At 49.7% G+C, this 22422-nt stretch overlaps 1 protein-coding gene across 2 annotated transcripts; it reads left to right on the forward strand.

Annotated features, from left to right (window-relative positions):
- Positions 1–2923: 2923 nt before the first annotated feature.
- Positions 2924–20961, forward strand: KY (kyphoscoliosis peptidase). 2 transcript variants are annotated; one of them, XM_058844419.1, is made up of 12 exons: positions 2924–3197; positions 4173–4235; positions 6173–6265; positions 7841–7915; positions 8035–8067; positions 8670–8720; positions 9818–9900; positions 10259–10367; positions 12998–13115; positions 17231–17419; positions 17970–18160; positions 19017–20961. In XM_058844419.1, exons 1-12 carry the CDS (start codon positions 2954–2956, stop codon positions 19922–19924), a joined length of 2157 nt encoding a protein of 718 aa, XP_058700402.1. In that variant the 5' UTR covers positions 2924–2953; the 3' UTR covers positions 19925–20961. The 2 variants fall into 2 exon arrangements, with proteins under 2 accessions (XP_058700402.1, XP_058700403.1); XM_058844420.1 differs by having other exon boundaries at positions 2925–3197; positions 6203–6265.
- Positions 20962–22422: the final 1461 nt, after the last annotated feature.

Consider the following 22422-nt stretch of genomic DNA (forward strand, 5'->3'; position numbering starts at 1 on the left):
GAGTCTTTAAGGACCTTTGTGAAGGCAAAACACCTGCACAAGAGTCAAAACCCTTTCCTGGCAATGCAGCCTACAATTTCCCTTTCCACCCAATGGGATTCAAATAACCTAATTCTTGCTCTACATTCGTACACTCCCTCTCTCCCCTAGATCCCCCCAGAGAAATGCCAGCCATGTTGTAAATACATGTAATCATGGCACTCTGATTGCAGCTTTTGCTCTCTGGCCATTAATTCTTCTCCCTGGGGCCTTGGTGAGTGTTTAAAATCCTGCAGCAAATCCAGTAAGCTGCCCTTATTTGAAAATCAACATGGCATAAAAGGCTTTCTCCTTTCCCTCCTCAAAATGTAAATATTTTTATCTCCAAAAATATCCTGACCCATGGACAGATATTGCTGGTCATGTCCTTATCTCAGGCCAATGAGGATGTTACTGTTTTCCATGGAAAACTCATGGAGCAGAGGGCTCACTGCTGCATGGGAGGCAGCAGCACCCACCTCAGGCACAGATGTGCCTTCCTCATGGCATACACTACAATTCACCATCAGAAACCTTCCCTTTCCCCTCTCCAGGAGAAAATAGAGGATAAAACAGGAAAAGGGATAATGCAAAAGAGACTTTCAAGCCCAGCTACCTTCTCCCTGAAGACTGGCATTTTTAGGAAAGCAGGAGCTCCCTGTAGATGCTTTCAGTGTGCTGGAAGCACCCTGTGGCATGACACAGGTGAGGCTGGTGCAGGAGGGAAGCAGGGGGTTCTCAGCCCCTGGGCAGCCAGGCCAGGAGCAGCCACCTCATCACTGAGAGAGAGAAAAGGAGACTCAAGTGATTTGTACAGCCTGGCAGGAAGGGCACTGCAGCAGCCCCCAAGGTAGCAACCTCCATGTGCTCGGCTGCGGAGGCTCCAGCTCAGAGCTGCCAGGGAAGAAACATCCGAGCTCAACAACATCACCAGAGCATCCACACCAAGGTCAGCTTAGATCCCAGCATGGCCTGGCTGCACCACTGGAACTGGCCCTTCCCAACATCCCCAGATGTGAGCAATCACATCACCTCTTTGGAGCTGGAGAGGAGCGAGAACAAGAGCAGATCTGGAGGAGCAGAGAGGCCGGGACACACAGGGAAATCCCTGTGGATGGGAGGCAGGAGCAGAGTGGAGAGGGTTGGAGAAGATTTTGGTGCAGGACCTGGATGACACCAGGCTTAGGATTCAGCAGTGCCAATGAACAGCTGAGGAGAGCGGACTGTCCCACCTGCAATGTGAGGGAGAAGGGACAGCAGGAACAGGGGCTGCACCCCAGGTGAGCGGCCAGGGAGGAAAGGGTGCTCTGGACCAGGCAGGATCTGTGGGGCTCAGTGACAGGTGACAGGGGGGTGCTAAAGGCCAACAGGCAGATGGTGAAACTGTGATTAGAAAGTCACTCCAGCCATAAATCTCAGGGACCTGAAATGGAGATGGGCAAGCCCCAGATGGCTTGGAAATCTGCTTGGCAGAGTCCAGCACGGCTCAGCGTGCATCTGGCCCTTCTTCCTCCTCCTCCTCCTCACCAGGTTTAACCACCTCCAGCCAGCTCCTCACAGCCAGAGCTGAACTGGGGACCCCTGAAACAAAAACATTGTCATCCATCCTGGCAAAGGACCCTGGCTGCATTACTGGGGGTTACAGGGCCCCATCCCTGGTGCTCCCTTCCTGGCAAGAATGCTGTGGCACCATCCAGGGTGGCACGGGGGGCTCAGGACTGTACCATGGTGCACCAGCAGAGCTGGATGGATGCAGGTTCCCTGCGGCCACACATGCTATTTCTGGATGGACTGGGGAGCTGCTTAGGGCTGGATTTGCAGGCGAGCACGGGGGCGTATCAGCTGTCCATGCTCTGGAAGGGACTCAGGAACAGAAAAGGGGCAGGAGATTGGGAGGGGACAGGTTTTATATAGAGATCCACGGGAAAACCCGTGTCTCCAAACACAGTAACCTAACACCAGGTGATAGTACCAGTTCCTGCCCGTGGATCCAGGACAACAAATTTCCCCACCTGCAGGCAGAGGAGCCCATTGCTCCCACACTCCTGCCTGAAAAGCCTGAAAGGCACCCTGCTCATGCCAAGCTCCTGAACCCCCTCTCTGCCAGCGGGTGCCTCCCACAACCTTTCCCAAGGCTGCCGGAGAGCCCTTCAGCCCACAGGTGCTGTCGCTCCCCCGGGACCCCCGGCCAAGGCGGGGGCTGGCAGCACGGCCGGGACACGGGCCAGTGGTAAAATTAGAACGCGTGTCCCTGCCAGCCCCTTCTGTGAGCTGCAGGGACCAGCTGAGCCCGTCTAACCCGCACTGTAACCCTTCATGTCCCCCGCATTGTGGGCTGGGACAGTTACTAGAAAGCCAGGGATTTGCAGGGCTTTCCTTTTTGATCAGCTGTGTGCAGCTACCCCAGACAGCCGAGCTCGAGGGCTGATGGGGCAGAGAGATGGGGTTTTTTGGATCCTTTGGGACAGTTGGGATTGCAGCCTGCAATTCCCTTCTCTGCTGTCCCTTTCCACGACAGGCAGTCCTGCAGAAACCTGAAGGCTTCTGAAGGCTCATTTCCCCTTTCCAGCCCCTTCTCCCCACAGCTGCCCTCCTCCTGCAGCAGTTATTGTTATTATTTACGCTCCTAAGCATCCTTTGAGTTCTGCCGGGGGACAGGATCCAAAGAGAAAGCCTTTTAAGGATTTGTGCCAGCGCCGGGAAGCGAATCCCCCCCAGCGAACAGTGGTGTTGGGGGATTTGAGTGTAGACAAGTGCTTAAAGCTGAAAAGGGCAAAGAGAGGGGAGGGAGCCGGGGGCACGCTCTGAAACCAGACCCCCTCCCCCGCCCGAAACGCAGCTCCTTCCTCTGCTTTAGGAAACGGATCCCTCCTGCGATTTCCTTTCAAAGGTGACTTGTAACCTCTTCATTAGGGTCGGCTTTGGCAGAGCCCTGATGGGCTGCGCTGGGCGGGAGCGCGCTCGCCTTGCCAAGGCTGGGCAGCACTCGCGGCTGCGGGGCGCGGCGGAGGCTCGGCGGCAGCACCGGTGCCCCGGCCATGCGCTAATGGGTACCATGGACTTTAAGACAGATGCCAGTGCAGTCACCATCAATCTGCTGCTTATTGTGCGCCCCGAGGAGGCGGCGAGCAAGGAGAAGGGGCAGCGAGAGGGGCAGACGGAAGGCGGCCGAGGCGCAGGTAACATCGCGCCTGCACCGGGCGAGGGAGGGCAGGGCTGCAGCTGCACACGGAGAAGAGAAGCGGTAGCTTAGGAGCAGGATTTGGGCTTCCTCCCTTCTTCCTCCTCTTTGCACACATGCTGCCAAACTCCAAAATGACAACTTTTTTGTGGCAGTCCGGCGCGTCTCCGCTGGTGCGGCAGAGCCTCGCTGGAGGCAGGCTCGGAGCTGCGCCCTGGCCAGCTGCAGTGCGCACGGAGCAGGGACACGCAGGGACACTAATCCGAGCCCTGTGTTCGCACCCTGCTGTGTGCTCTGCTGGCCCCGAGGTGCCCTCACGGGCTCTCTGAGCCGTGCGAGGGGAGCAGAGAGAGGGCTCAGCAGGTTCACCCCACAGCAGCACTCTCTGCCTTGGAGTACAGGAGCAGAACTGTTTTGTTTGCAACGTGCCCAGGCTTTGTCTCCGAGGCTCACTGTCCTGAGCCATTTATAGCTACAGTTTGGGACAGTGTCCCTGGCCCAGCTCCCTGTCCTGTGGAGGGTCTTCCAAAAAGCTACGGCTGTGCTCTGCAATTGCAAGGGGAGCGTCCCTGCAGAAGTAAAGGGTGGAGAATGAGTGTTTCTGCTCCAAAACCTGGGAGAGAAGCTGAATTTTCAGACAACCAGTCCCAGGCTAACAACTATAGGCAGAGCTATCACAACGTCATGTCCATGCTCCATCAAGCATGGCATTCAGCACCTGCTCAAATAAGAGCAAATCCTACCAAAGCAGCTTAGGCCCAGACTATTGCACTTTCTGCCCCCTGGTATTCCATACTTTAGCAACAAGAACTGCAAGCCAAGGCTGCAGATGAGACAGAAGGTGGATCCTGATGACACCTGGCATCAGCTGGGATAATGGGTTGCATGAAATGGTTCGGAGTGCTTGGCCTTCAGGCAGAGCCAACACTTCAGTCCAGGAGGACCCTGCCAATCTCTCATTTCTATCTTACAGGTTCGGAGGGTGATGGCAATGGAAACAGCAGATCACAGCCACCTCAGGGCCCAGACCTGAATGGTATGTCACCCTCTCCCTCTGTGAGAAACCAACTCCCGTGCACAGCCCAAAGCTCCAAGCTGTGCCCCTTGAGCATAAATGTGCTTCATACAACCCATCCCTTTCCAGCGCTTTCAGGGGCTCCAGTGGAGGCACACAGAGGGCCCTGGGAAGCCTTCCCTCCATGCTCTCCATGCCCCATGGACAGGATGCACAGGGGTGGCACTGCCGAGCCTCTGCACATCCATCTGCAGGGATTCTCCTGCCATGGAGCTCGGTCAGATTACAAGTCCACAGAGCTCTTACATTTCACAGCCAGCTGATGGCAGGGGAAATTCAGTGACCCCAATTGCTCAGGTTGCAGCTAGAGCTTCCAGAGACTTCCCCAGAACTCACACAGCTTAAAGTAGGGTCTGGGGGATGTGAAGAACCTTTTCAACCATCCTTTTCAACCTTTTCAACCACCAGTCCTTTCTTCATTTCCACCCCTCAGAGACCAAGCACAAGGCAGGTGGGATTGCTGACCAGGAATGATGTAGATTCTAGTTCTCAATGTTCTGCTGCCAATTCCCAGACTTCTGCCTTAAAATAGTTGAGGAGGAATATCTGAGGAGGTGATCCTGGAACCATGGAGCAGATTCCAGGGAAGGGACTCAGACCGTCCCACTTGCTTTCCTGGAAGTTTAAGCCTACCATGGCTTAGCAGAGAAAGGCAGGGGGCAAAGGTAGAGCAAGACACTGGTAACTTTCATGCTACCAGACACTGAATATTAGTTACACCAAGGAGGAACTTTGCTTCCACAGGTCAAGTAATAGCAGTGTGCAAAAGCCACGGCTGCTCCCAGCAGGATGCCTGGAAGGAGCCCTGATCCAAGCTCCTCTGTAATCTGTGGTGGCTGGAGGCTGCAAACAGTCTGGGAGCAAACAACACTTCATGGCAAGGCACTACTTTGGGACTTTTTTTAAAAAGCAGATAACAAAAGCCTCCACTCTAGGAAGCAGATAAATATCCTGCGTTCTCTCCCTCTGTCATGCTCAAGAGGTTCTGCAACCAGAGCTGCAGAGTCAGCCTCCTCTACGAGTGAGTAAGAGGCTGATATTGATCATTTCCCACCCTGAATTAATGGCAGGAGTATTTAGCACACACATGGGAATCCTTCCCTCGCATCTCTACCTTAAGGACAATTTAAACCCCTGGGAGGGGGATATTCAGACACCAGAGGAGCAGGCAAAGCTTTGGCTCCTCTGGCACCACAAGGGTTAATGAATTGCCCTTTCACCAGCCGTGTTCGTGTCCCTGTGAGGCCTCTGACACCCCTGGTGCTGCAACAATATTTTCAAGCTCATATAATCCCCAGCACCACTGTGTCAGAGGCTGTGGCCCCACTCCACAAGATCCCGTTGCTCTGGGGCTGGTCCCCGTCACAGCCACACGGCACGAATGGACTCGGGCAAGCTGTCAGATCCGGGTTCCCCCTGGCCTCTGGTGCGATGGGGATCGCAGGACGCTTTGAAAAAGAGCGAGAAATCACCTTGGCCAACACCCAGCAGAGTCCGGAGCGAGGGCTCCGTGTGCCCTGGCATTTGCTCCCTCCCCGGGGCTTGTGCTGCTTCCACCTGTGCGAACCCTGAGCACATCAAGGGCTGCCCCGAGGACTCCAGGTCCAAGGCAGCCAGGGTCTCCCAGAAGGGAGAGGTGAGGATCAGCTGCTGACAACCACACAAAGTTCTGCCCTTCTGTCCCACCCAGCTCTCCAAACATCCCCTGGTCCAAGCACCCCTGCCCTGAGCAGCAGCAGGCTGGTCTGGAGCATCCTTCTGGAGAGGGGGCAGGCACCCCGGAGCAATTGAGCTTTGAATCTGAAGAACAGGGTTGAGCTTCCTGAGTCATTCCCTACCTCACTGCCGAGCAGGGCTGATTTAACCCCATCCTTGCTGACTGTTCTCCTCTCTCCAAGGCACTGAGATGTTTCCCTTTGTGCCCCCAGGCCGGCGTGGCCCCACAGACCCCTGTGAGCAGACACCACCCATCACGTTGGGCCCTGACAAAGGTAAGTGGTGACCCAAGAGACAGAGCAGGGCTTCACTCAGTTCCCAACAAGCTTTTTCTCCAATGAAATAACCTCAGAACATCCCAAAAGAGAGAAAATATCCCACCGTGGGACAGCTGCCCCTCAAAGCACTTGATGGCCAAGGACTTGTCTGGCCACAAAACACAAGGAGAACAGCAAGGGCTTCTCTGAGCTTGGAGCAACCTGGTCTAGTGGCAGGGAGTTGGAGCAAGAGGATCTTTAAGGTCCCTTCCAACCCAAACCATTCTATGATTCTTTATGAAGGTATCTCGATCAGAAATAATTAAATAAACAATCATAAAAGCACCAGCAACCAGCTCATACCACCAGTTTTTAAAGTAATGATATAGCACATTGAAAAATTCCTGTGGAACTGCATTTTTCATTTGTTAAATGTCTTTTAAACTCATCAGCAAAAGGCACTCAGCACCAGTAAGTTTGTTTCTTGAAAACAAAGAATTTTAATTTATGGGGGGAAACTTAGAAAGTTGGGGAGAAAACCCAAAAAAAGCAAAGTAAAAATAAACTTGAGCAATAAAAAAGGACCCCTGGAAATATAAAAACTTAAAGGAAATCAAACCGTTTGCATAAAGTCTTCTCTTTGAGAAACAACTTCATTTTGTCTTTGAATTAACTGACAAAATACACCAGCCAGCTCTGTTCTGACATCCTGATATCTGCAACCATCCTAGAGCTGGAGTAAAGCCCTAAGATTTAAGTTTTTACAGCTTATACAGTTTTTCTTTCTTGCTGGTTTTGGGGTTTGAAGGAAATTGAATCTCTCTGCATAATCATAGGAGAAACTTCACTTTTCTAGGGGTAAATGCTGCAGAAAAACTTATTCTTCGATGAAAATGCAGATTCCCACCTAATTAGTCAGTTCCAAGAGCTGACTTTAAAGGAAAACCCCAAATGTCAGGAGGCTCTTGATAAACGTGTAGGAGGTGTGACTGGATGGCTGCCCCGAGGTGCATTAACATCCTGACCTTCAGCCTCCTGAGTAACTTCTGCCTGATCCAAAACAAAAGCCCAGGAGCACATGGAGCCCCTCCAGGGAACCTCCAGAGCTGCAAACCCTTCTGAAATACCTGCCAAAAAAATGCAGTCTCTGTCAAAAAGTTCAGGTAGTTTTTATAAGAGATTCCCTCACTCTTTTTCTGGTCTTTCCCTTTCTGAAACTTTAAAGAGCAGAGCCCAGGTTTCCAGGGGAGGTTTTTTTGGAGCATCAAGGTATGCCTGCACCACAGCTGGCTCCACCAGGATGCTGTCTCTTACAGGCAATGGCCTTTGCCAGATATTTTAGTATCACAAGTCCAACCATTTTCATCACTTCAAGACTTCCTCTGTTTAATTCCAAGAAAAATCAATGAAATACATTGATTCTCTGCTTGCTGTAGCTCCATCAAGGGTCTTTAATATGGTGATAAACCTTGGCTATCACCAGAGCTACTGCTTTGTCTAAAGTTAAGAGCTGCCTAGGCAGGCACTCCTGCCCTCTCCTCTATATACCCATTAGTTTTCCCTTTTTAGGGAGTTTATCATTGTTTCTTGCAGGAACCCAAGTGACAGTGGAGATTCACCACGAGGATACCAGCCCCCAGCTCATCAAGAGACTCTCCCTGGGAAAAGGTACAGCCCCAGCTTTAAACCCCAATAGAGGCTCAGCCCATCCTCCCTTCCCTTCACCAGAGCCAGGGAGCCCAGGAGGGGCTGAGGGGATCCCACTAACGCTGCCTGGCTTGTTGCAGGTTCCCAGAGGCTGAGAGGACACGACAACAAAGGTGAGGCTCTGCTCTATCACAGTGTCTCCAAGCTCTCCCTCCCACGGGAGGCTGCTCCCAGGAGGAGAGCCTCATTCCTCCCGTGGGGAGGCTGCTAAAGAGCACATGAGGCTGGACCCTGCCCGTGACTGGGGCTTGAGGAGCAAAATCCTTCTGCTGTTGGGGTGTGGGTGTCTCCTCCTCCTCTGGTCCTGGGATAAGGCGAGTGGTGACACTCCAGTGTCGCTCAGCTGTCCCCCACATGCCGCAGAGCTCCCACTGGGGTTATCTAACAACTCTGGAACTCAGCACTCCCTTCTTCCACACCTGGGGAGGTTTGGCCATGATGGGATGGGGTTTGATGTCCCCAACCCTCGGGCTAGAACAGGAGGTGCCTTTCTGCTGGGGAATATGGGCTCTGTGGGATGGCAGGGAGGGGATGCGGAGCGGAGCGTGTTCCACAGGGTGCTGACATCCACGTCCAAATGGAAGGGAATGGGCAAAGAACAGCCTCAGTTCCAGCTTTTTCCACCCAATCCTGCTCCCCACAATAATTTATTTCTAGTTGTCTTTTTTCTGCGGGCAATAATCTCCTCCCCTCCTCTCCCTTCTCTGCTTTGCAGGTTTCCAGAAGACTGAGGCCCCGCGGCCACCGGGAGCAAAGGACCTCCATGGTAACTATCCCTTAGCACGAGCTGTGTCCAGTTCCCCAAGCCCCCATTCATTGGGATGGCAGAGGGAAGTGGCTTTGGGAACATCACAGGTGCCCAAGCCATGCCCAGGGTTCTGTACCAGGGAAGGCAAACAGGCACAAGGCACAGGACTGTTCAAGGTACTGTGGATCCCACTCCTGCAAAGAGCCTCTGCAGACAGAACCTGCCAAAGACAAAACCTGATGACCACATCAAAAAAAAACAACAAATCATCCCCTTACCAAGGGGCAAAAAGTAATTTTTAGAGCTGCAGAGCGGGAACCTTTAAAAGTGTAAATCTTCATTCTCTCTCTTTAGGTCAGTGTAACACCTCTTTTCAGGGAAAATACAGATAAACAAACCAGCCTGTTAAGAAATAGGTGTCGTGTGCCTACATACTGATTTTGGCAGACAGGCGCCTGCCCAGCACAGGGACTATGTCCATCCATTCCCCATGGCTCACTGATGGGAGACAGCAGTGTCAGCTCCTTCCAAGGTTCTTAAAAAAAAAATCAGTTATCTGGTTAATTAGGGTGAGTTAACACTTTGTTCACACTGAATAGAACCAGAAGCTCAGAAGCTGCAAAGGTTCAGAGGGGAGGGTAGGCATGGCAGGTTCAGTCCAACTGCTCCCAGTGTTGCATTCCTCATGTGCCTGAATTCCTGCAGAATTGTGGCCCTTTACCATGCAAAACTCCTAGAGAAACCCAGCCCTTTATTGCCGGGGTTTTTTTAAGAAGTCATGTGTTTTCTAAGGCTTGCACTGATACTTCTGCATTGATCTCCTGCCCCTCCATTCAGTATCCCAGGATTTTCCATGCTGTTATGCAGTGCCAAAGTTGCAGGGGCAGCTCATGCTCCAGCACTGCACAAATCCTAGCAGCCTAGACAGGATGGCTCCTGCTTTCCATGCAGCTGGCAGGGACCTCCTGTGGGTGCCCTTGTGTCCTCTGCTCCCTAAGCACCCACTGATGGATGTCTCCATGGGCCAGGCAGGAGCTCTGTCCCCTTGTTCCACCATACTGCCAGGAAAAACACTCCCTCCCTTCCCAAAACAATGACAACTCGTTTCTTCCCAGCATATCCATGGGACAAATCCTCTTTGAAATCCATGCCAGTAGATCTGCAGCAATTTGAGAAGCTGGATGCCTACGCATTAAAAGTAAGTCTTGCTTTTGCCTCTGTCCTCCTCTCAGCTCCCCCATGGTGACGTTCCATGAACCTGGCTCCCAGCACCAACACCAGCTTAGGCTGAGCTATGGGGCAATGGCATTAAAATCTCCCAAACAAGTGAAAAAACTTTTTTTTTCAACATTAGTGAAGAAAGTACACTCTGGGAACTATAACCAAAAATAAATGGGCCTACAGCACTGCAGCTCTGTTTTTAAGGAAGCTGGAGGCAGAGCAGTCTCTGGCAGGTGGGGTCTCACTGGCTTCAGAAGAACAAGAGATGGGGAGGACAGGAGATATACTACAGGGATTTCTTCACCATGACCTTGCAATGCTTCCTCCCCACACAGGTGAATGTCAAGAACAGTGTGGAGGAACTGGTCAAAGCCCTGCTGAAACAAGCCCGGACTGACCTGGAAAAGGTCCGAGCCATATGGATGTGGATATGCCATCACATAGGTAGGCTGAGGCCTCCAGCTGAAGATAAGGCTGTCACTGTCACCCCTGTCCCACTGCCGTGGCAGTTTACTCGGTGTTTGTGGGTTATTTCCATGTGGGGAGTGGAATGAAGGCTTTCTGAAGGTTTTTTATCCAGAAATGCATCCAGAGGGTCTCTCACCACCTGTGTGTCCCAGTCCCTCTCCTCGCACTGCCAGGCCCCACAAGGTTTGTGTATACATGAATAACCTGTAACTCCATTTGAGGTGGGACTACACAAGGCCCTACCATCCAAGAGCCAGAGCAAAAGCCAGGCTGCCCAACACCAGGGGCCTGCTTGTCACCTTCAGAGCCACCTAACACCACTAGAGCCCAGTTTTAGAGAGGGTGAACAGGGAGCAGGCAGATTTTAGAAGCAACCTGGTCTAGTGAAAGGTGTCCCTACCCATGGCAGGCAGGTTGGATTGAGATGATCTTTAAGGTCCTTTCCCCCTCAAACCATTCTAAGCTTGATCTCCATCCCTATGCCAAGTCCCCACAGCCAGACACAGCCCCTCCAGCACAGTCTGATGCTGGTGCCTTTGCTCTGGGAGGGTCCCAGTGCCACACAGGTACCATCAGGAATCATCCATCTGCCTTGCCCTGCTCCTTGTCCCACACTGGCACCTGTATGATTGCAGTTCCTGCCTGTACCTGTGCCTTTTCAAGTCTCCAGAGAGCTGCAACCACTCAGGCTCCCCTGCCCTTTCCTACTCAGTCCCAAGGCCGTGGTTACACAATAACCAGGAGATGGGAAGAGGAGGAAGAGGCAGCATTTGTAGCCTCTACCATCTGGCACATCAAAGGGGGCTTCTTGCCACCCAGTGCCTTGATGGGGGGGAACTGGATATGCACCATGATGGCATTTTGTATATAACATAAGCCAAAATGTCTCTTTCCCATTAAGTCTTGGGGGCAGAGAGGCAGGGCTGTCCTTTCCCTCATCTCCTGCATATCCTGATGGGGCCCTGCTGCAGAGCAGGACAGGTGATGGAGAGGAAAACAGCAGTTTGGGCAGCACTGGCCTCATCTCACACCCACTGAGATCAGCAGCTACAGGGTTATCATGGTTAGGTCAGTCCCAAACTGCTTTAGTCTTGCCCTGAAATGTGGAGAGTGCTGATTTCACTGCATGTCCTGAAGCCCAGGCTTTGACTCACCCAGCACTGGTTATTCTATCTTTCCACTGTTAACCCATTTGGGTCCCCAGTACCTGGGCCAGGCCTGGTTGGAGTCAGTCCATACTCCTCAACATTCAGGGGATGTCTCTGGCCCTGACAGCTATGCTGGGATCTCCTCACAAGATCTTTTATACCACCTTGGCCCTGGCTGTCATTCCTTCCTGTGAGACTGACCCCTATTTACACACACAGAAAAGAAACAGGGTTGGGAATTTAAAACTGCTGGCAAAAATGCAGTGCATCTACCCTGGAATTGCATTGACATAAACTCCTCCTTCCTTGGATGGATTTTAAGTGAGAACACTGCTCTCTGTTCAATTCCTACCTGTGATGGGCTGCTATGCCCATGCAGCATCAGCATTAAAGGAAATAATTATTTTAGCTGTCATTTGGGGCACAAATAGAAAGCCATGGAGCCAGCACCCCTCAAAGGGCCCTGTAGCTTTGCTGGTGGTCAATGAACAGCCAGGGTGGAGCAGCCAGCCTTTCCCAGTGCCTGGAGCCAACACCGAGGAGGCATCGGCTGAGCCCTCGGATAAAAGACAAGCAGTGGCAGCATTTCATCAAAGCACACACAGCCTACTGCCACTTTTCTTCCTCTGCCCCAGCACCAAGGGGAGGGGGAACCAGCTGATGCAGCATTCCTGAGAGTTCTGTCAGAAAACCGCACCTGTATTTTAAGAAAGAGGTTGTGGACAGGGCCAAGGTTGGTGGTATTGAATTAACCTTCCCAGACCAGTTCCACAAGTCCAGTCTGAAGGAGTCCTGCTGTGCTGCTCTTGTGTACTCATTCCAACAAATCAAGATTTCCTGGTATTGATATGATCAGACTGGACAGGGCTTGAAGCAACCTGATCTGATGGAAGGTGTTCCTACCCCTGGCAAGGGCTTGCAATGAAATTAGATTTAATGCCCCTTCCAACCCAAACCATTCCCACTTGCAACAAAACTCTACAAGTGTTTCCCAACAAGCTGCTTTTAAAATATTTTTAATACAAATTGCTTTTATAATACAAATACAAATTGCTTTTAATACAAATTTTCTCTCTACAAAGAGAGCAGTCTCAGCGGCTTCTTTTGAGGTAACACGAATCTGACTCCTTCAAATGCAGCATGCTCAGGTTTACACTGGCAGCTCTTCAGACTGTAGATCCTCCACTTGAGGGCAATTCCCGAGGACACCTATTTGGTCCAAAAATCAAAGATTTCCTCTCACTGGGATTCAACTGCTGAACCCCAGCCCAAGCTTGGAGCAAAGGGTGATGAGGGACAGAGCTGTTCCCCTGCCCCAGCAGTGTCCAGGCCACCCTCCCCAGCACAGCCACGGCTCGTTCCCCTCTGCTCAAAGCAACCCGAGCGCTGCTCCTGCTGCCCATCGGTCCCATTGCCTCAGGCTTTTGGATGAACTTTTGTCTGTGTTCCTTCCCCCAGAATACGACGTCGTGGGCTACCACAACAAAAGCCAGCTGTCGAGCAAGCCCAGAGATGTGCTTCAGATGGGCAAGAGCATTTGTGAGGGCTATGCCGAGCTCTTTGAACATATGTGCAGGTAAATTAAGTTCAGAAGCGTTCGATGCCAGGGAGAGTTAACATTCCTTGTCATCTCCATGCCTATCCTGTCTGCCTTTGCATTGACTGATGTGACTTTAAGCAGGACATGGAACTTAAGCTTTCCAACCATGCTGTGGAAAAACAGCAAGTCCTAGAAAGGTCAATTTTGCTCTCTCCTCCACTCCCTCCACCCCCCTCCCCAGCATAATTTACTTGGTGCCATCTGCTGAGCTTCGCATTGCATTAACATAATGGCAGATGAAAACACGGAGATAATTTGATTAGAAGAAGTAGGATTTTCCTTGGGGTATCTGGATGTGAAGGTTAAAAGCATCACAAGACTTGAACAAGGAGTGCCGTCTCCAACATGCTCCCTTGCAAGAGGTAGGAAGAATCCCAGGAGGAACTTTCCCTAACCCCTCTGGAGACGCCCTGTCCCCTCCAGGAACACCCCAGGGGTGCTGCCTTGCACTTACCTCTCCATTCTCTGCCCCATATCAAGGTGCAGCACTGTTGAGGCCAATACTGCAACTCCCATTTTGTAGCTACCATTGGCATTTAATGACTAAAATCCTTTGTTCTGCCAACAAAATCTCGTGGACTTCACTGGGGATGAGTCACCTGAACTTCCCCACAGAGCAGGGGTTTATAATCACAAAGCCATTTCTAAGAGGCAGCCCATTCCTTGGTAAGGAGCACAGGGATGCAGACCCAGGCCCTAAGGAGAGCCCCAGAAATCCACAGCAAAGAAAGCAGTGAAGGTGCTTGGAGTTTTGGGGATCAGTCTTGGGTGGAAGGGTTGCCAGAAAGGAGAAAACTGGACCTGACGGCTCAGGGACAGGAGACTGGAAGGGAATTCCTATAGTAATCCTAAGAGGGTGGGCTTCCATTCCCTTGGAAAAATCACAGACTAGTTATTAATAGCACGTTTAAGTGACAATTGGCTTTCCACACCATCCAAAAGGATTTGATAAGGTTTTCACAAAGGAGCAGACAAAATCTACAGGGAAAAGGAGAGATTAAAAAAAAACCCCAGCATACTGTGCCACATGCTGAAGTGGTAAATGCTTCCAGCCAACAACATATCCCAAAATATACATTTGGTCCATTCAACCCAAATTATTCTGTAACATTGGATCTTGTTTTCTAAAGAGTAAAGAAATAGGATGGTGAAGTATGCATTTATAGCTGCATCCTATGGAATAGTTATTAGCAGTAGAAGGGGGGAATTTTCATCTGTTCGTTAAAAAGCATATGCTTAGTTCATTAAAAGCATTAATCTTTCCAAGGATATCTCTGACTATTTAAAGGCTCTGTTGATTTACTCACAATTCCTCAGTTCCAGGCTGATTAGTCACTATGTGATTCAGGAAATCTCCCAGTCATCAAGACTATTATATTGTCAAATATTAGCAAAATGTTTAGCTCCTGTCCTGAAAAACTGTACTTGAAGACAATACCTCTTTCTTGCAGAGAGATCTCCTCATCCCTTCACCCCGTTCTCTGTGCTGCTCTTACACTGAGTCTTAGCAGAAAGGCAGGAGGCAAAGATTGCTCAGCTTATAAAAAGGCTTTTCAGAGCCAGGTTTGGGGGGGAAAAATGTGTTTCAAGATGCCTTTTTTTCCTAGCTCTTATGAGGGAACTTGAACAAACAAACCTATTTGCCAGTCACCAGGAGTCCCCTCAAAAGTCCTGCTGAAGGCAACAGCTGACATTGATTGAATCCTACTTGTCCCAGTGCCAGAGGGAACAATTCCTGCTGCAGACACAACACAGTCACCTCCAACCACAGCTCTGGCAGCCAAACTTCCTCCCATTAGCTGAGATTCCTGTCACAGAGGAAAGGTGGGCACAGATAGTGGGAAGCTGGCCATAAGGCATCACTTCCCAAACATCAGGTGTGATAGCAATGAATGCAAACACTGGTTCCTGACCAATATTTCAGCAGCACTTATCAAGAACTGGCTTCTCAGCTGACAAGGAGGTAGCATGGCTGAGTGAAGTAGTGCAAATTCATGAATCCAGTTTAGGGCAAACCTTGCAGCCTGGGATTAGGGAGACACTCACTCACCAGGCACAACAATTATTTTTCCCAGGAGAGGTGGCCTCACTGCCTAAAGGGGATCTGACCAGTTAGCTAGCTGCTCCTTCTTCCTACCCAGTCTGTAAATATTCCAGATTTCACATCCTCTTGCTTCCCCCGTTTCCTGCAGGCAGTAGCTTTCCATCTTTTCAGGCTCAGAGGCGTACACCTACCAACCACAAGCACAAACCATTCTGTCTCCTTCTGGAGAAGTCAGATTTGCTCCTTTTTTAGATGAAATGATCAAAGTCAACCTAAAATCAAAGGGAAGAAGATGCCATTGAATTCCAGTGACGCCTGTAGTAAGAGCCAGACTGTTTCCTGCTGTTCTTGAGGCAGAAAAGCAACTTTGTGTTTAATCTCTTTGCTGCTCCAAGCAAATGTTGCCAACTGTTTCTTAATTCAGTTCTTCCAGTCCATTTTGTATCTAGGTCATCTTCAATCTCACACTGCCACTTCAACCAATTCTGGAGATCTTCCCAATCTTCTCTCTGCCTACTTAATTTATCTGCATGAAGTCATTGACACGAGAGACACGAGCACCCTTTTCACCAATACAGAATTGCTCCTTTACAGGATATTTTAGCTTGGATTTTTGTCTGTCCACTACTAGAGAGACCAGTTTAAATGCTCTGGTCTTTATTTTGAGAACTTCGAACACATACAAGCATAAACTCTTTTTGCTGTTTTGCCAATGCTCACTGTAATTGAGAGCACCGTGAGAGCAGAACTTGTCCCTTAATGTTCCCTCTGAATCCCAGCTAACAAGAATGTCTAGAGAAGCCTGGAAGGATTAGACACCAATCCCCATGAAATTAGTGGGAATTTGGTACTTAGCCCCTTGAAACTCCTAGGATTAAATCTTCACTACATCTCCCAGGCCAGCTCCTAGTCTCAGTTACATCATGCAAATCCAAGCTCTCACCAGTCTTGTCAGTGGAGTTGTTCCAGATTTACTGCCCAGCTCCATGTTAGAATTTGTCTCTCAGAGGCCTGCAGGCTGGCAAGGGCTTTCCAGACCACCTGCAGCACCAGGTTTCTCCATGGCATTCCTTCCAGCCTGGCCTGTTTATTCTGGATACTCATGGAACAGGCAGTGCCTGCTGTCACTGCTCCATCCTCTCCTTTGCTGAAGTGCCCACCTCCCCTGGAAACCAGCATGGAAAAAGCAGCTCTCCCTACAAGCTCCATTGCACTGCCAATTGCCAGCCAGTATCTGTTATCAGGCCTCAACTTCTTAACAACCATGCTAATTATCTTGCCCATAAATATCACTTTTCTCCTGAGCTAAACCCACATTATGCAGACAATCTCGCTCTGGAAGCCTGCACACTTTATTACTTAAGGTAGTTGTTCCATTTAACACACTTCTCAATGAAGAAGAAAAATGTCAATGCTGTCTTACACAAAAGACAACGCTCCAAGTGAAGCAATTTTAGATTAATGGTGAAATAAGATGCCAATGTTAGAATCCATCAGCAGAGAGCTTATTAACACAGTGCTTATTTAAATCTTATTTACACATCCACACAGGTATTCATCATGTCTTTAGAAAGAGACTGTTTAATCATTTCTACCCTGGGCAAGCACAAGCTCATTCTTTCAGGAAACTAAATCAGCATCCACAATCCCGTGAGGTCTGAGATACCTTGGCTGGTGTCAAACACCAGGCCCACCATCACGGGGAGAGAACAGCCTGTGCTTTTAATTTGTAATTACATGGGCTAATTGTGGACAGCAGCAAAGGGATTCCACTGAGTAACAAGACAGAGAGCAATTAAGCACACTTTACCTTGTCATCCTATAACAGTGCTGAATTGATAGCGCATCAGGCAAAAAGACAGGGAATGTGCAAAATTGTTAGAGGAAAGGACCTTCCTCCAGCAGAATACTGAGTCTCTGTGCAAAGACTACAAAAACAAACAGCCCCACCCAACACCTCAGGCATCATCACCTTTTCTCTTTCCCCAGAAGCACCTGACAGGTTTAAAACAGAACTCTTCTATTGCAGCTTATCATTTCCTTTCAGTCTTGCAGGGATTCAGTGCAAGAAGCTCTCAGGACATGCCAAGGGACACGGGTACAAGACAGGGCAGACCTTTACAGGGGACTCTGACCATGCCTGGAATGCTGTCTACCTTGAGGGAAGGTGGCATTTACTGGACAGCACCTGGGGCAGCGGTTCTGTGGATGATTCCTTCACCAAGTTCACCTACAGGTAAAGAACCCCCGTTATCCTAGTACATAAACCCTCCACAAAGGCAGAAGGAAAGCTGATAGGATTGGCAAACCAAACAGACACATTTGGTGTCACAGGAAGACCCAAAGCAAGGTACCCAGGCTACCTGTACAAGGCATGGAGCATAGCCTGTAGAGAGGTAGTAGCCCTGAGCAGCAAGTCACAAACTGCTAAAAGCCAACTGGGTTTGTTTGTCACACCTTCAGCTTAGGCAATAGTCTGTGGCACTCGAGCCACAGCTTTTGCGATTGCAGTCAACAGCCAGTGCCTCCCTCTCTTTCCAGGAGCCTGTGTGTGCAAGGGAATAGTGCAAATACCAGGGCTTATCCCAAAGCTCAGCATTTGCCCTGGAAACAGAAGACCAAAGCTCAGGTTTCTTTTCCGCCTGGGGAATTTCAAACCCACGGATCTCAGTTTATCCACAGCTCAAACCACTCCAACATCCTCCTGCTGAAACCACCACCACTGTGCGGGGGAAGAATTCACTATTCGTAATTACTCATTTTCCCTAATTTCTCCCTTCTCCCAGGTACAATGAGTTTTACTTTCTGACTCACCCGGCCCTGTTCATTAACAATCACTTCCCAGATAACAGTAACTGGCAGCTTCTTAAGCCCACGCTGACGCTGAAGGAGTTTGAGAACAACATGCTGCACAGCAGCAACTTCTACATGCTGGGGCTGCTGGCTGCACACCCAGAGACTCCTATCATCCAAACAGGTAAGGGAGAAGCCATGGAGCATCTTCCCTCATGCATCCCACATCCAACACACACCACCGTGCACCTCTTCAGGCAATACTGAGCAACCTGAGCGAGTCCAGCAGCTCTTTCAACATAAAACCACTCAGGTGCCACAACTGAACAAGGCCCACGTTTAAGACCCTCTCCCTTGGATTTTCCAAGAGCTGTAGGAATTTAACTGGATGGCTAATTTGTGAATGTTAAGAACAGAGTTAAAACCTATGGACATCAACATTTTAGGACATAATGAAGACTTCAAGCTGCTTTGGGAACAGGCTCACAGGGAGGTAGATTAATCTCATAGCTACATACTGGAGAGTTCCTGCAATTTGAAGCTCCTGGGAGCAACTACTGGGCTGGCAATTTGGTCTAATTACCTCTAATTCAGCCCTTCATCATCACAGAATTACAGAATTCCATAATGGTTTGAGTTGGAAGGGACCTTAAAGCCCATCTCATTCCAACCCCCACCATCATGGGCAGGGACATCTTCTACTAGACCAGGTTGCCCCAAACCCCGTCCAATCTGGCCTGATGGCACTTTCAGTTATATTTCACACAGGCTTTCACATTTTATCAAACCACAGCTCCACATCACGGCATATGAGAACGGGATAAATGCACATCTCCCAAACAAAGGCCACTCTCATTCTTCCAGAGGGACACTGGTCTAAGCAGACAGCTGACAAGCCATGACCTGCCAGTTGCAGCTCTTGGTTTCCCTTCTAGAAAAACAGCCACTTATTGAGCCAGATTAGCCTTCCCAGAACAGGGGGTGCATGCAAAAAGTGCACTGACACTCCTAGGCAGCCTCTTTTCTTTTGTATTTCCCAGTAAATGGAAAAGCCTCTGTATCCGTGGACTGCCGTCCTGGCACGTTATTTATGTTTAAGCTGAAGGGAACAGATGAACACGGTTTGATGACTTTGAAAAAACGCGGGATGAAGCTGGATATCTACCCACAGAAGACAGGGAGACACAAGCTGGAGATCTTTGCCAAGCCCTCCAAGGCTGAGGCTCCAGATGACGTCTTCAAGTGCGTGGTGGAGTACGTGGTGGAGTGCGAGTCTGTGGACAAGGCCATGCGCTTCCCCAAGGACCTGCACCAGCCCGTCGGGCCCAGCTGGTTCTCAGAGCGCCAGGGCTTCCTGCAGCCGTCACACCGCGAGCCCATCCTGCACACCAATGACGGGCGCTGCTCCCTCACCTTCACCCTGGGCAAGGACATCAGTGTCCTCACCTCGCTGCACACCGAGGGCAGCAGCCTCACGGAGGACATGGGCAGGCGGCACGTGCTGCAGATCCACCGCGGAAACCAGATCGAGCTGAAGGTCCATCTCCCGCACGCGGGGAACTTCGTTCTCAAAATCTACTCTAAGAAGAAGTCGGACCCTGGTAATTACGACTACATCTTCAACTACCTCATCAGGTGCCTGAACACGGAGGTGAAGTGGCCAGCCTTCCCCCGGAGCTACAGCAAGTGGCTGCAAGACTACGAGATCCTGGAGCCGCTCTCGGGCCTGCTGCCCGCCAACCGCAACGTCCAGTTCAAACTCAAAATGCACGGCGTTGCCAAGGTGCTGGTCCAGGCTGAGAACACCTACCCTCTCACCCAGAAGAAGGGCTGCTGGGAGGGAACCTGCAACACCTCGGGGTGCAGAGAGGTGTTTGTGATGGTGCACGAGAATGCCAACCACAGCTTCTACTCTCACGTCCTCAAATACGAAGTTGAGACCCAGTAACACCCACTCCTTGTTCTTTCACTCACCTGCATGAACCAACCTCCCCAATGTGCCCCAAACCAGCACAGCTTTAGGAGATTGCTCATTCTCTCAACCAAATCTGTTCTTTCAACAAATGCAGGACAACACCTCCAGGCTTTTGCCAGACCACGGGCTCAAAGATGGTCAAGGAAGCAGAAAATCCTGTTTAAAAAAGGAGCAGCAGTGGAAGACATGAGATAAAACCCTCACCTACGTTTTAGTAACACTGTCCAGACAAATATTTAGAAGAAAACAACTGACTGTCTGCAGGGCATTCTGTGCCAGCAGGGATTGCTGGTTTCCAAGTTATGGACCATAAGAAAAGTCTTATGAGGGCTACTCCAAGAATTCACCTAGTGATGGGGCAGGCAGGATAAAGAAAGTGCACCCTGGTTTTGAGCAGCAGCATTGGACATGAGGAACTTCAGGAGATTTAAACCAAGTTTCTGTATAACTGTAGTCAAGTTGAGAAATACATTCGAGAGAGAAGACTTAGGAAAAAGATACAACATGAAGTTTCCTTGTGCACTTCACTGTCTTACAGATTTCAATAATACTGGAAAAATACTTTTTACACTGACTCTTCAATACAATAAACAAAATCATTTTTACCTTTTTATATTAGAGTATTGTAGACACTTTTTCTGCTGTAATTATATCTGAAGCATATGGGTGTTTCCGTAACCAAAATGACAGTAAAAATGAGAATAAAGTTCTCAGAAATCACTCCTTCCTCCAACCTGTCTATGCGATACTGCAACTATAAACTGACGAGGTTACGTGGGACAACAGGATGAGAGACATTATTATCATGCAACAAACCATTTGGTGCTGTACTCTTGGAAAACATCTCCATGCACGAGGCAAAGGGGGCTTCTACTGAATCCCACCACAACTGCACATCCTGAGATGGAGCAACATTTTCATAACTGATTCAGATGCCTGTGAGCGTTAGCATGACCCAAGAGGTATTTTGTTTGAGTTTGAATTGAAAATAAACCTGTTATGTTTTTGCACTCTGTTTCATTGACCAAACAATATGAATTCTCTTCCCAAAGCTGCTGTATTTTCCACACAAAAGAGGTGGGCTATTCCTACATTCCTTCCTCAGTGACTGAGTGGCAGGAATTACAGGGCTGCCCACCTGTAGCAGGCCTACTCCTACCTTACTCCTTCGACCCCAGCACCCAGGGCTGAGCTCCTATTTAAGCAGGTTACATATCTGCAGCTGGATTCCAGGATCAGCAGCCTCTGGGAGGATGCAGGCTGCTGCAGACAGGAGCTTGCAAGCATAAACACAACATGTAAGCTAACAGGGCTTACCCCAGGGTAAGCTGGGAGTAGAGCAAAGCTTTGGGGTCTTTTTGTACTTGGTGACAAGAGGCACCATATGCAACATAAAAGTAGGTTTTAAGTCCTCCCCTAAACAGCTCAGTGTCTTTGCCCTCAAAAACTGGTGGCAGCAGCTCCTCCCTGCAGGAACACTAACAAGCCATGGAGCCCAGCAGGCACCCACTCCCTGGGCATCAGCACAGACTGAGCAGCACAGATGCAAGGCAGACTCCAGGATCTTTTGTTTGCCTAAGGACCTTGAAGGCTAAAGTAAGTATTGTCTGTCAGCACAGACAGCCCTGGTTTATTTTGGTGCCTGGCAGAAGGGTTCTTTTTTCTCAGATCCCACTTTTCAGATCAAGGAGGACACACTGCAGTAGTTTTCATTTCACAGGTCAAGCTGATCCAGTCAAATACGTCACTTCTTACAATGGCAGGATAAGGAAGCATCCCAGAGAGCTTAGTGACTAAAGAAAACAACTTCTTCCACAGAATGGGGTCAAGGATACCAAAGTACAGACACTCTTCATGGAACCACACATTTGATGTTCACTTATATGTACACAAATAGGCACAAGCACACAGACACTTTGGTAAAGCCTTTCTGCTATGAATGCAGTCCCTGCTCCTTGTATCAAAGACTCACTTCACAAGCCCTCTCTCTAAGCCCATATGCTCTATTTCTGTCTCAAGATGGCAGGGAGAACACTTACCCCAAGAGAGAGGACAATTTATGTACTATTGCCCCCTACTTAGCACAACCTCAGTATTCCCTGCTCCTGCAACCCGACTCTGCAAAACCCAGGCACCTGCAATTCTACACATCTATCAGTCACAAATTCTTTAACCCCTCAAAGTAAAGAGTGACCCCAAGCACTGTCACACCCACAGCAGTACCTCTGTAACACACTAAAGACAGATGAAGCCTGCACAACTTCCCACTCTACAGATGAAAGAAGCGCTGCAAATAAAGTTCCACACTTTTGTCTCAAACAGAAAACAAACATTGGTTCTGCCCTGCAAGTCTGCAAGAAATTCTTTAGTGCTATCGAAGTCATAAGTTCAAAGACACAAACCCCCTCTCCAGCTACATTAATTATAAAGCTTCCAGGGCCAGATGATTATTCCAAGGGAGATTTGACACT

Source organism: Poecile atricapillus, chromosome 8, assembly GCF_030490865.1.
Source record: "Poecile atricapillus isolate bPoeAtr1 chromosome 8, bPoeAtr1.hap1, whole genome shotgun sequence".
Taxonomy (NCBI): Eukaryota; Metazoa; Chordata; class Aves; order Passeriformes; family Paridae; genus Poecile; species Poecile atricapillus.